Genomic DNA, 14,918 nt, shown 5'->3' on the forward strand with positions numbered 1-14,918 from the left:
TCATTGTTCAGGGCTGCCAGGGACCATGTGAAGGCACACTTGTCCCACGCTTGTGGGAGATATGTGCACTTCACGTCCGACATATGGACCTCCTGTAAGGCACATAACTCATACATCTCAGTTACTGTGCACTGGTGGCAACCGAGTGAGGTTTTGGGTGGGGGAGGGCAATCTAGTGACAGGCAGGGTTAGGGCCGCCGGGCCGGCTACTGCAAGGCTCTGCTTCACATCGGGAGACTTGATGGGTCGCACACGGCGGACAACATTCAGGTCACCATCAATAGTCAGTTCGACGAGTGGGTAGGCAGGGGGGTCACCAAGGGCTTCCTGGTGACCGATGGCGGCTCAAACTTTAGGGCAGCAGCAGAGCAACTGGGCCTGAAGCGCATTCCCTGTGCGGCCCACCTTACCCACCTCGTGGTTAAGGATGCTCTGGGGTTGGGTTCTGCAAAGGATCCCAATCTGGACACTGCGACTCATGAGTTCTGGCATATCCTCGAGAAATGCCGGTTCATCACGAGTCACTTCTCACGCAGTACGAAGGACCTCTATCTACTGAGCGAGAAGCAGGCGCTGGCAGGCCTGCCAGAGCACGGCCTGCTAGGCGACGTCTCCACTCGCTGGAACTCCTCCTGCGTCATGCTTGAACGCTTGGTGGAGCAGGAGAGAGCCCTGACTGCCCTGATCTCTGAGAGCGGGGTCATTCAGGAAGAGAGCCGGCTCAACTGCGAGGAGTGGTTGACCATCTCTCAGGCTGTGGAGGTTCTTAAGCCCTTAAAGACCATCACAGAATTGCTCTCGTCTGACACGGTGGGCTTGGCTTTTGTCATCCCCATGGTCCTCGCAGTCCATGAGGAATTGGCATCGTTTCTGAAGCCACCTGCAGGACGTGCAGACATTCTTCCAGTGGTGTGCGCCCTGGTGAGAAGGCTGCAAAGTGCACTGCAGAGGCGCTTTGAGCCTATCCTCCAGGACAGGATCTACATGATGGCGACCATGTGTGATTCGCGCATAAAGGGCAAGATCGCCGAGCGGGCCAACGAGTTAACTCAATGGAGGAATCTTCTCCCCAAGCGAGTTAGCAAGATGCGAGCCAAGATGGGAACGTCATCAGGAGCTGCGGGAGGGAAGGGTGCCAGCACCTCGAGTGCTGTTCATTATCCACCTCCCCTGCTAGGTGCTCCCACCACCACGAATCCTGAGATGGCATTCATGGGGTGGATCCTTGGCCCCTCTAGGAGCAGAGATCATACGAGAGAGGACACCGCGGCTGCGATGGTGAGGGATTACCTCATGGAGCCCTACGAACCAGAGTCCACCTGTCCGCTTAGCTACTGGGCCATGAAGGAGGCGGTCTGGCCGGCCCTCTCTGCCGTGGCCCTGAAGCTACTCTCGTGCTCTCTGACGAGCGTTCAGAGTGAGTGCGTCTTTTCCCATGCGGGCGACGTTGTCTGCCCGCATCGCTCATGCCTGAGCCCCTGGTCAGTTGAGCAGTTGGTCTTCCTGAAGGTCAACTTGCCACTGGAGAGCCAAGGTGGGAACATCGTCAGGAGCTGCTAGGCAGAGTCCCCCTCACGGCTCCCGCCACCACGAATCCTGAGATGGCATTCATGGGGCGGATCCTTGGCCCCTCTGGGAGCGGAGGTCACACGAGAGAGGACACGGCGGCTGCAATGGTGAGGGCTTACTTCACGGAGCCCTACGAACCGGAGTCCACCTGTCCACTTAGCTACTGGGCCATGAAGGAGGCGGTCTGGCCAGCCCTCTCTGCCGTGGCCCTGAAGCTACTCTCGTGCCCTCCGACGAGCGTTCAGAGTGAGCGTTTAGAATTTTCCCATGCGGGTCTGCCTGCATCGCTCACGCCTGAGTCCCTGGTCAGTTGAGCAGTTGGTCTTCCTGAAGGTTAACTTGCCACTGTTCAGTTTCCCGGAACTAGACTATGAAGATTGAAGTGAGCACATCCTTGTGCCTGCAATCCTCTCTTGGTCTGTGCTGGGAAATTGGGCCATGCTCTTCCCATGATTAAAACTAGATGCTAGGGCAAAGTAGCAGCCAGTGCCCCATGACCATTTTGATTGGCACAAAAATGCCCCACCAATCTCCCCAGTTCCATCTATCCCACCCACAGCAGAAATACCTCAACAGACCCTGTGGTTACCGTGCAGTGCAGGGTAAAGTTGAGGGTGGTGCGTGTATGCACCTAAGTTCCACGGCCAGCAGCCACCTCAAATCAAAATTGCATGCTGAAAATAATAAAACAGCATCACACTAATTGTTCTCCAATGGTAGAGTAGGGTAGAGGCCAGCCAGAAACCGGCAGTGCCACACACAGGAGCAGCATACTGTAAATACATGTTGTGTGCATTGCAATGGTTCCTGGAGTCTACGCTGTGGAATCTTGTGAGCTGAAAATCTTGTGAGCTACTGGAGTGAGTGATTTGGCTACTGCATAAGTAAGTTTGCTTCTAGAGGCATCCTTCCTGCCTAAGATTAAAAGTTGTGAGCCGGCGGAGACTAGAAAACTGTGAGCTGGCTCACACTAACTCAGCTTAGAGGTAACATTGGTTATTGAAAAATATAACTTTCTTTTCTGCAGGGGCGTGGTGGGATAAGGGAGGGAGAGACTGTGATGAATGGCGGCTGCCACACCTAGGCTAAGCCTCCTCCACCGAGGCAGGCAGTGATGGCTGGTGTTGATGTACTGCCGCGAGACAGGAGGTTCACTGGACAGATAGACGCTACCCCCTCATCTCACTTTCTAAGGCATTAGCGGTGTTGTTGGTCTTTCACACAGGTTGACAAAGAAGTCTATGCACATCAGAGACAGACGGGCAAGCTGACAGGAGAAGACAGAGGCTGCGTCCTTGGCCGGGGAGTCATGAAGTCACGCTTTCTGTGCTACAGGTGTGACCTCATGGTTCCCCGAAAAGTGGGCGGCGATCACACCAGGCCATGGTTTTTGGGCAAAGGTTAACAAAGAGGTCTTGGCAATCAGAGACAGACGTATGTTGAGGTAAGCTGACATGAGACAGAGAGGCTGCCTCCTTTGACAGATGCATGAAGTGCTAGACCTTTATTGCTACCTACAGGTGGCACTTCATGCATCTGACGAGGTGGGCTGCGTTACACCAAGCCATGGTTTCTCTCGGGAGATAATAGCTTGTAGAATTTTTTGGTATTTGTTGGACATAAACTGACAGGAGAGGAGACAGAGGCTGCACTTCGCTTCATGCATGAGGGGATCATGTCTTTCTTTGCTAAGTAGACGTGACACTTCATGCACCTGACGAAGTGGGCTGCTTTCACACCAAGCCATTGTTTTTGGGCAAATCAGATGTTAGCTGACACTTAGGTGGAAGTTCAAAGAGCTAGTCCCTTCCAACTCTGTGATTCCATGACTCTGGCCGCAGAGATGTCCGGGAAGAGACTCATTGTGAGGGCTGGTTGTGCAGGTTGTGGGGGACACTGTGCACTGGTTCTACTGCTGTCCCCTGAACAGGGGACAGAGTCTGACTGACTCCCAACTCTTTTTCAGCCTCTGGGCACCTTTGGATTTCCAAACCAGGCTAGGCAACTAGTAGCTGCCTTCTGGGCATGGAGGAGGGGCCGCTGGGGGTGTGGGGGAGAGGTAGTTGTGTGAATTTCCTGTATTGTAGGGAACGGGGACCCACCCTCAGCCCTGGGAGACCAAGCAGCCAGCCGTTCTGTGGCTAGGGATGTTTTCACCTGCCCTGGGCCCTGTCTGGTGGGGGTGGGGCTATTTTCCTTCCTTAGTTGCTGCCGCCACTCACTGGATTCACACTGCCTTCCTAGAGGTACGGTGAGACCCCTCTGGAAGATTCCCCCAGGAAAGTGGGTATCTCAATCTTTGGGCGCCCCCTAGAGAGTTGGCAACCACTCAGATTTGGGCCCATTTGGGTTCCTCTGGCGTCCCTTTGCCTCTCTTAATGTGCTGAGGGGGAATCGCACACCCCTAGCTGATTGCTCACTTGCACAGGTCCTGCCTGCCCCCCCTTCAGTTTATACACTGCAGAAATCCTCTGGTTTGACCTGAGTCCAGTTGGGTTTGTGTGGCACAGAGGTTGTTGGGGGGGGGGGGGGATTGCAACATTGGCACAGGTTGTTGGGGGGGGGATTGCTCTGGTTCTGCTGCTGGGCATGGCTACCAATGCAAACATGCTCCCTATATAGGCTGCTGCAGCTGCTGCAGAGGGAGAGATTGTCTGGTTCTGTTGGTTTTGAGGTTTTTTGGGCACTGCCTGGCACATTGGCACAGGTTGTTGGGGGTGGAGATTGCTCTGGACTGGTTCTGCTGCTGGGCCTGGCTGGCATTGGCAATGCGAAAACATGCTCCCTCAGTCTGTAGGCTGCTGCTGCAGTCTGCAGAGATTCTCTGGTTTGAACCAAGTTCTGTTGGTTTTGGGCACTGACTGGCAGTTGGCACCTTGGCACAGGTTGTGGGGGGGGGGCATATTGCTCTGGCTCTGCTGCTGGGCCTGGCTGGCATTGGCAATGCACAAACATGCTCCCTCAGTCTATGCTGCTGGTTTGAACCAAGTTATGTTGGTTTTGGGCACCTTGGCACAGGTTGGGGGGGCAGATCGCTATGGTTCTGCTGCAGTGCTGGCTGGGCCTGGCTGGCAATGCAAACATGCTCCCCCAACAGGTTACCCCCATCCCTCCATTGTTCTCTCTATGGTGGGGGAAAAGTTATTTTTTCCCACCATAGAGAACAATGGAGGGATGGGAGCAACCTGTTTGGGGGCTCGTAGAATTGGACCCCCTGGTCCAATCTTCTTGACACTTGGTGGGTATCTTGGGGAGAGGTTCCAGCAGCCCCCCTCCGAGTTTGGAGCCTCTTCCTCAAACAAAAAAAGGTAAAATTCGGATTTAGATTTATTGGACCCGATTTTTTTTGGGATTCCCGGAAAAACCCAAATATCTACACCGGTAAAGCCCCATATTGTGCCAAATGGCCCATAGGATATAATGGGGTCGAATTACCGCCAGATTTCAGCAGCAAACCAGCGATAGGCAGGCAAGGCAGCACGCTGATCTGGGGGCACCCTCTTTGGATGCCCCTGGAATTGGACCCCCTGGACCAATCCTATCAAAACCTTGGGGGTCATTTGGGGAGAGGCTGGAGCAGCCACGGTCCAAATTTGGAGCCTCTACTTCAAACCCCCTCCCCTCCAGCCCCCTGCCAACTTTCCAGAGGATTTTTGCCATTGACTTCAATGACGCCATTGGATATAATGGACCCGAATTTTTCGGGTTTCCCGAAAATGTTTGGATATCTATGCTTTACCAGTATACTCTGGTTTTTTCGGGTTTCCCGAAAAAAATTCGGGTTCAATAAACCCGAATCTTACCGAATTTTTTTTTTGCACACCCCTAGGCTCCTGACAGTCTGTACCAATTATAGAGGCACACCCTCAAGAGTCAGGAAGCCAATCGAGCCTCCCCCACTATGGCTATGTGTACAAAACATAGTTTGTGTCTGTGTGCTTCTCTAAGGAGAAATATACTGTTTTCGGCCTTTCTAAACAAAAGGCTGCTTTCTGCTAAAGTAGCAGTGCTTTATTATTTTGGACAGATGTTGAGGAGATCAGGACCATATAAGTAGCATCATGATATGTTTTAAGATTGCCGTAGAAGCTAATGAGAGAACTTCAAATGTCACAAAGATGAGGGGTTTCCATAGTAGCCCTTGGCATGATTAGCTTAGCTCATAGGTGAAAACACAATAAATGAAACGGCTGTACTCCCAACTACTGGCTTTTGAGAGAAGCAGGTAGTTTTGGCACAGTGGTGGAAGACAATGAAAGCCAATTTACGGATTTACTGTAGAGCCTAGCTCTCAATCTCTTGGATAGCCAAAAGCTCTTACATTTTCTCAAGCACTTGAATTTTTTCTAAGGGGAATTTATGAATTTATATCAAATCAGTTCACTGGTCTATGTACCTCAATATTGGCCCCTGACTGCTAATCATACGGATTTCCCAGATTCAATACTTTCTTTATCTAAAAATGCCAGGTATTATGGGGCTTTATCATTGCAAGATACATATACTACCACAGAACTGTAAGCAATAAATTGTTAGAGAAGGTGTTCTAGTTCCATGGAGCATATGTTTGGCAAGCAGACAATTCCAGATTCAGTCTCTAATTTCTCCAGTCACAGGATCTCAGGTAACAAGTGTTGCGAAGGACTTGTTCTCAAGACTCCAAATAATGGTTGCAAGTCAAAATGTGCAATACCAGACTAGAGGGTCTAACAGCCTGACCTTTTGAAAGGTGGTTTCTGGACAGCTATGAACAAATAAAGCATCTGGCAATGCTGAGAAGTAACTGCTTTGAATCATATTTCAGAAAAGGCAGGACAAAACACTCATGTTAAACCAAGACAGAGAGATTTGGAGAGGCACACAGAAGAAGGGTTCTCAGAATTAGGAGCAATGATGTTTTACTTGCAACACTTCTTGAACAGGCTAGGCCTCTCCAGGATCCCATCTGCCCAACATTGTGCACAGACAGACTAGTTTGGGTTTGTGGCCTGATCACTGTCCGCAGCCTGGAGGCTACAAGCCCTAGAGGTCTTGCAGAACCGGAAATGTATTACAGGACACCATTACATACAAAGGAGACTTTCAGATATCATGTACAGCTGTTGGTACTGCTGTTCATCTGAAAGTAGGACTGATGTACAGAAATACCACAGTTGTCACCTTGCCCTAGGATTGTCCTTTCCTATTCCTCATCCTTCCTCCTTCCAGAAAATTCTGCTGGAATAAGTTCAAAGCATTTTACTAACATTGCTATTTTCAGTCCATATGTTAGTACTGCATCTTCAGGCTAGAGATGTATTGTATGTTTGGGTATTAGCTAATCGCACAGCAAAACAAAGCCATTTTTGTTATCATTCAAGAGGTCTCCCGCCATAAACAAATTTCTGCTGTCTTCAGCTTTCAAAAACCTATGGGATTACATCATGAATATTTATTTTATTATCCTAGAAGCTTTATATAAAGGAATGTTTGGATACAAAATGTCAGTCACTGCAACAAGTTTTTGGAGCATGGCAACACACTACGTAGCAGCTCTGGGAAGCTTTCACAGTATGCAGCTTGGCAAGTATGAACTGCCACCACACTCCAGGCACACTCTGGAGATTTAACACCATTGTGCAAGAACCCCAGAGGGAAGGCAGTTAACAGTGTCTCTTACACAATGTATCCTGGGAGAAAAGCATCATCGGTTTCTCTCATTACCACTGGAGAAGAATTAGCCTTGGGAAAAAGGCACATGCAAGATAACTTACTTGCTCAATAACATAAAACGCAAACTGTAAACGTTGGCGTTGCAGCATTGGAATAAGATGTCTAAAGAGGACTGGAAGATGCTCATAACGGTTGCGGAATGGAATGAGGATTGCCACCTAGATGGATAAAAATCTTTATTAGCTCTTCCTGGATTTATCTAAAATAGTTATATGCCCGTCTTTCTCCTGAGCATCTTAAGACCCAAGGTGAGTGAAAGTACAAAAACAATTTGATAAAAGTATAAAAACCATCTGATACAACAAACATTAAAACAGACAGGCCTGCTGAAAAGAATGAAGCTGCTGCATGGGAACGTGAAGGACAGGAGATCTTTCAATACAAGCAGATCTCTGAAGCAAACTATATTTCACTGAATTGTCAGTTTTATGACACATTAAGTGTTATTGTTTTAGCACAGCAGTGTGATAACAATAAAAGTCACTGAACAAGCAGTCACCAGAACCACATCCACAGGACACACTAATCTAGGAGTCTACAGAGAACATTCTCAGGTGAAGCTTATGGATGAACCAATGGATTTTACCAATGTACAAATACATATTTTGGAGGGAAAAAACTTTCTGGTCATTATTAGCTGGTGTCTTCTTTTGTACATTATACCAGTGTTTTCACCCTCTCAGTAATTCTGAGAAGAAGCAAGACACTAGTACAGTAACTGACGGTACAACTAATGTATGAACATTATTACCAAGAATGAAACCCATCAAAATGGGCAATTTCATGGTAGAAATATTTTGTCTTCAGAAACCAAGGGAAGTTTCGTAGAGCATTTTTCTAAGCTTTTGGTTCTGCTGCAATTCAAGGTTCTATTAAGTAACTAAGTTAGTGTTTTCAGCATATCCAGGGTATAGACAGCAATAAGGTATTTGAAACTTTGACAGACTAGCAAGACACCTCACCCCAAGCAGACTGACACTGCATGACACAGACCAAGCCAGGTTATGCAAGTCGCAGCCTAAGGAAGAGCTATATGGCCATAGTACCAAACTTGGAACTCAGAAAACTGTTAGGATGTGCAAGCAGATTTAAGTGGCAGCACAGTGCTAGACTATCAGACTAGGATCTGAAAGATTCAAGCTCAAATCCTCACTCTGCCAGTCAATCTTAGCACAATCTACCATACGACTAACCTTTCTGAATGTAGCAGATGCTTGTTCTGAATAACTCCCTCCTTGCCCCCCCCTCTCTCTGTGGATTAATAGTAGCTTCCACCATTGCAATCGTAAAGCTCCTAACGCCAGTTTTTATTTACCTGTTGTGTAATTTAATCAAGGGACTTGATAGGAAGTAGCAAGCTTAAAAAGGGCAACACTTAGCTGTGACACTAAGACTACTATGTAGATACTGAGATGAATTATTGGTCATAAGTGATCCACAAGTAGATAAGCCGATAGCCAACAGCTGTTAGATACAAATGCAAAAAGAAGGTCCAAATATCTTAGTTACATATTCTATTCCTTATGGTGTCAATACTGCTTGGAGAAACTCCAGTTTCAGTACTCGTATTCTCCAGCTTACCTTCCAACGAGGCACACAGTCTTTAGGCTTCCAGTGGCCTCCTAATTCGATAGTGGGATCTTGAGAGAAGAACTGGTGGATCTCCTCCATGCTGATTTCACTCATATTTACATCAGTGGGGCCCTCTGCATAGCAATTAGACAGCAGAATGTGAAAAACAAGCCCCGTCTAACCAAGAACATATATTGTTGGAATTCTCACACTCATTTCGTTCTTATATGCCTGTAAGTTATCTTGTCAGTGATGGATTTCTAGCTGTAGTTCAACCTGCCATCATCTTAGCCACTGCTTTCTAAACCAGAGCACAAAGGCAGCGGATTTACATATGCTATAGGTTATTAATGGAAACAACAAATAAGACATGAGGCTGATATCTCACTGAAACTTGCCGTAGAATTGGGGAACTCCAAAGCAGACATATCCACTCTCCATTTGTATTTTTTGTCCCACAAATGTAATCAAGCATAGGAATTAGTTCAAAGCCTTGGAAACCAATAAGGGGTAGCAGTTCTATTCCCAGGTTCAAGGCACATGCAGGAGAAATCAGTTCCTGTGAATATCATCCACCAGGCAGAGTGTGTGTGTGTGTGTGTGTGTGGGTCTTCTAGAGGATTTTAAGCAGCTTTCCCCCCCTACAAAAGTCATCCTAAGTCACCTCATATTTAAGGCAAAAATCAACCAACGCAAATAAGAATTAACTGAATTCAGGCAGAAACAAACATATGATTAACACTGTCACTGAAATCAATGGGAAATTCCTGGACCATGCCCATTTCAAAATTATCCTGATGTCTAAAAATCCAGCATGAGCAGCTTTTGTATACATGACACAACTAATGCAGGCCTGCATTTGAATTCAGTGATAAGTTCAATGCTATACCTGTTAGTAAACTGGACTGGCATTAAAATCAAAGGATTTAAGTACTGAAGAACCACCCACACATTGATGAATTCCCACCTTTCCTTTACCAATAGCAAATTTGATAACCTTTGTCAACCAACTTCGAATTTACCATCAAGATAGAATATACCTCCCTCCTATTCACCCACCTAGCTTTGGACATCGGTAAGGATTATGTTGTGCAAGGAGTGATGGGAAAGCAAGCTGTATGGAAATGTAAGTCATAACGGTACTCACTCATAGAAGGGAGTCTTTCAGGGCAGGTATGGTTTGGAAAGTAGGTAAAATCCTCAGGAAGAAAAGTTGTAGTTTGCAGAAAGGTTTCATTGTGGTTCAAATCAACAGCATAATCTAGGTTGGGAGGAATAACACATACACTTTAGGCTAAGGGTTTCACAGTGTCCTCCTTTCACTTGTAACCCTGTTGCACTTAGCAGATTCCTTCACATCTATCTATAGCACAATACAGAACAGCCAGAAGAATTTGCACACCATTTAATTCCCTATTAAGCCGCAACCTATCTGAATGGACAACAAAAATAATCTAAGAATTTGCTAGTTGATGCTGTCACAGTAGATACAGAGAACACTAGGATTCTTGCAAAACTGTTTTCTTGCACTTGCAGTGTGGATTTTACAAGCCCTCAGCTAGCTTGTTCAATCTAAGCAGAATTTGAAGACAGGAAAGCATTACTATTCTTGTCCAACATTCAACTCTGATCCCTAATTGTTCCAACCCATGCTGTTAACTGAATTCAGCAGTCACAAGGAGCAGTAATTGCAGCAGCTTATTCATATATGAGTGTAAGGGAGGCCAACGTGGAATTGCAAATAGATGACAGCCCAGGGCACTCCATTAAGGGCTGGCTGAGAAGTTTATTAAGCGTACTTGTTATTGTCATAGCAATATTTAAATAAACAAATTCCTATTAAAATCAGGCAAGCAGTACAAGCTGTTTCCCCCCCACACACACACACACTTCGTTCTAAGCCTTTGTACTGAAGGCATTTTCATGCCTTATGGTTTAACAGTCTCACACCTTTGAGCCAGGGGAGAATTTCAGTTCACCAACTTCACTTTCTTGATGTAACAGCTACTGTTTCAAGTATAAGAACAAGTTACAAGCCTCTGTCCACTTGTGACTCAGACACCAGATGCCACTACTGCATACTTCTACCAAAGGGGATATAATTCAACAGAACAGTGTGTTGATCTTTATGATGAGAATTCACTTCTGATTCTCTTGCTTTTATATCCTGCCCTTGAATGATATATGCAGGCTTATTCCTTTGTGCTAGTATGATGGGCTGACAGATTAAGTCAGTACAAAGTCTTGCCAGGTTGCCATACACACAGTGGCCACAGAATTAGCAGAGATGGAATTCAAGATTCTGGTTTTATATTTCATTTTCAGAGGAAATCAGTACTTCAGTATCTTTACAAATACTGGCTCCAGATGATGCAATTCACCATATATTCACTAACCCCCAGTAACTGAAAGCTGTCCAGTGCTTCTGGGGAGAGAGCCATCTCAGAAAGGGAAATCGCTTCAGTTTCCTCACCACACAGTCAAACACTTGAGACTACACATCTCAGAAAGGGAAATCGCTTCAGTTTACCCACCACACAGTCAAACACTTGAGACTTCCAGACTGACATACCTCCTTCAGGTCATAAGATTTATAAAGATTCATACCTGAATCATTCCCACTGATGTTCCTCTTGGCATAGGCACTGCGGACCACCTGCTCATAAACCTGTGCTCCTATCGTCCTCATGTTTTCACGAATCATGATGCCTTGGGCTTGCATCATGAAGAGGTAGGTGTTCACTGCAAGAAACCAGAAAAAATAGTACATAAGTCACAACTTTTCTGCAGAAGATTTTTTTGAAGTCTTTTAGGAAGGACTTTGCTACTAGGGCAAGCAGAACGAAGCTCAGATGTTCCCAAACAAAAAACTGTTGCCTACAGTCCAACAACAGTACAGCAACCGAGAAGCAAATTAAATAAAGAACAAACAAAACTTATTCTTCAGCAGCTGCCAAATATTCCAATCACCTATATCATGGGCATGCACAACCCACAGTTGGGATGGAACCCAACATTCAAAAACCCTAATTTCCAGATGTTATAATTGCACAGGTGAGACTGAACAAAAGGCCAAAGCTGGCCTTCAGTAGGGTTTCCACTAGTCAGCAGGGGTGATATTTCACTGCAAGCTCACCTACATGCTAGTCTCCATGGCTAAAAGAATATACAGAACACATCCAAGTTTGTGCAATTCAGCTCAGGTTGCAGAATGTGGCACTTCTGATTGCTATACTGCGGTTCATCTTGCACAATTGTAGAAATGTGTACACATAATGGTATCCCTTTTCTCAAGGCTGCTTAAACAGCTAAAAGTCTAGCCAAGAGAAAGTTAATGGGCCCTGGGCAGGGGAGAAGGCATTATGGCTGCATATACCATGATGCAAGTCTTGAAGGGTGAGAAGGCAAGGCATACTTGTAAGGCTGAAAACAAGACACAGAGGTGCTGCTCCATACCTTACTCCCTTCTATAGCAACACCTATCATACTTTATTTTCCTGCCAATAAATTATATAAATTTGGAAAAATATTAGGTGTGACAATGGCATAACACTTGTACTCTGGAAGCCAGGATGATATTGTGGTTGGACTAGGATCTGGCAGTCGCAAGTTCAAATCCACACTCAGCCATGGAGACTTACTAGGGCCAGTCACCCTAACTTGCTTCACCAGGCTGATGTGAGAATAATACAGAGGGAGAACAGTGCTATGAAGCATTTTGGGTTCCCAGTGGGGACAGAAGCAGAATTGCCTAAATAAATATTCAGATGCAGCAAATCAGTTTGTTACAGGAACAAGCTTTGGAAGTCCTCAGGCTCCTGTATGCCCTGGTTCCTTCATACAAAGTTGAGTCTAAAAACATCCTGTAGGACAAAATGATCTATTATTTGTATTTGTCCTGTTGCCCACAAACCAGGATTCCAAGCCACTGTGGTCTGGAAACATGGTTTGTAGACAACAGAACAAAACCAACATTTGTCACTGCATCCAATTTGGGCACCATGTCAAACTGTGTTTTGTTGGGTATGCAGAAGTGTTCAGTCTCAGCAATGGGAAGCCTGTAAGTTATAACTGAGTGTAGCCATAGCACTGATATATACTAGAAATGCAAAGGTTCCAGAAATTCAGGAGCCATGAGAAAATATGTTTCACCTTGACTGCTGCAATATGTTGCATGGAATCTCCTGACTGAAATGTTGGCTTACAGGTTTTAAGAAGCAAATTATTACCTACTAAGCTTTCAGGGTACTTTGAAATACTATGTTGAAGATATCTGAAGAAGTGTGCATGCACACAAAAGCTCATACCTTGAATAAAACTTTGTTGGTCTTAAAGGTGCTACTGGACTCAAACTTTGTTCTGCTGCTTCAGATCAACATGGCTACCCACCTAAATCTAACTTAATGGGAGTTACTGAAGGCAGGAAAAACCTATGAGAGGCCCAACCTCGGAATAGTATGGATTTTTTTTAGTAAAAAGAACTGCTAAAGAGAAATGGAAACATTCGCCATTACTCTGTAACATTACAAGCAGAATTCTCTAAAAGATATATAAAGAGTAAGAAAGAATACAGCAGCAAGATTTCAACTATCTTGTGAAGCAACATGCTGGTAAGAGCCTGGTATCCTGGGCAACAGAGACTGCCTTGTACATGCTGGTACTAGGAAGTGCTAAACTCCACTGTGTATACACTCACTTGGAAATACACTCCCTCGGAAAGAACAAACTATAGATAGGTTATGTGAGGCAAGGCTATAACTGTTACGTTCCATTACATAGTTCTCTTTCAAACTTTTAAAGGATATATAGAACATAAGAACATAAGAGATGCCAATGTTGGATCAGGCCAAAGGCCCATCCAGTCCAACACTCTGTATCCCACAGTGGCCAGAAATACCAGTGCCATCAGGAGGTCCACCAGTGGGGCCAGGACATTAGAAGCCCTCCCACTGTTGACCCCCCCCCAAGCACCAAGATGACAGAGCATCACTTGCCCCAGAGTCCCTATCTATACCTTGTGGCTAATAGCCACTGATGGACCTCTGCTCCATATGCTTATCTAATTCCCTTTTGAAGCCGTCCATGCTTGTAGCCGCCACCACTTCCTGTGGCAGTGAATTCCAAGTGTTAATCACTCTTTGGGTGAAGAAGTACTTCCTTTTGTCCGTTCTAACCCGACCGCTCAGCAATTTCATGGACCGCTCAGCAATTTCATGGAGAAGAAGGATTGGATTTATACCCCGCCCTTCACTCGAAGTCTCAGAGCAGCTTACAAACTCCTTTCCCTTCCTCTCCCCAGAACAGACACCCTGTGAGGTAGGTGGGGCTGAGAGAGCTCTTTCAAGAACTGCCCTTTCAAGGACAGCTCTTGTCAGAACTATGGCTTGCCCAAGGTCATCCAGCAGCTGCATGCAGAGGAGTGGGGAATCAAACCCGGTTCTCCCAGATTAGAGTCCGCGCACTTAACCACTACAACAAGACAGGCACTCTGCCCAAAAAGAACCTGGATTATTCAAGCACCTAAAGTATCCTAATTTTAAACATACTCCAGCAGCAACAACACAAACCATAGCTCCCTTCTGCCCCTTGCCATAACAGCTCCTAAATGGAATACAATTGTGACTGCAACACTAAAGACATTGCCCTGGGCGCAAGCTATATTGAATAACATGGGGCTTAATTTTGAGTAGACCTGCTCTCTGTAACACAGATAAGGTTACATGTTCTTGTGCTAAAGAAGTTCTACTGGGTACTGAAAAATTAGTGTTTCCACCATGCTTTTAACAGGATGCATAGGCAGTAAGTTCTGCTCACATCCTCAAAACCTTTGTGACCCTTGGATTTTACATTTTAAGGTGCTGATAGTCAGCTGCCCATTTTTTCACATTGCACACTTAGTACATACACTGACAGAATAAATCTGCCGCCGGCCGCCCCTCCCCCCCCAGTGGCTTCTTTGCCAGGCAGAGAGTCTGCTCTGCTACGCCCCTTCCCTGCCACGGGTAGAGCTTGGTTCGCTTTCGTGCCCCAACTTGGTTGTGCGGTGCCAAACTGCGCCCCGCCCA

The 14,918-nt window shown here is 46.1% G+C and overlaps 1 protein-coding gene across 1 annotated transcript in view; it reads right to left on the reverse strand.

The window, feature by feature from the left end:
* The window catches only part of B4GALT5 (UDP-Gal:betaGlcNAc beta 1,4- galactosyltransferase, polypeptide 5), a 43,698-nt gene that overhangs the window by 10,895 nt on the left and 17,885 nt on the right, over positions 1–14,918 (reverse strand). The window contains exons 2-5 of the mRNA XM_015425849.1: positions 11,461–11,595; positions 10,001–10,114; positions 8,863–8,987; positions 7,323–7,439 (exon numbers count right to left, since the gene is read on the reverse strand). Of these exons, the coding sequence (XP_015281335.1) occupies positions 7,323–7,439; positions 8,863–8,987; positions 10,001–10,114; positions 11,461–11,595 (491 nt within the window). The remainder of the gene's footprint in view (positions 1–7,322; positions 7,440–8,862; positions 8,988–10,000; positions 10,115–11,460; positions 11,596–14,918) is intronic.

The sequence above is a fragment of the Gekko japonicus genome, unplaced genomic scaffold (assembly GCF_001447785.1).
Source record: "Gekko japonicus isolate JY-2015 unplaced genomic scaffold, Gekko_japonicus_V1.1 scaffold2419, whole genome shotgun sequence".
In the NCBI taxonomy this organism is placed as follows: domain Eukaryota; kingdom Metazoa; phylum Chordata; class Lepidosauria; order Squamata; family Gekkonidae; genus Gekko; species Gekko japonicus.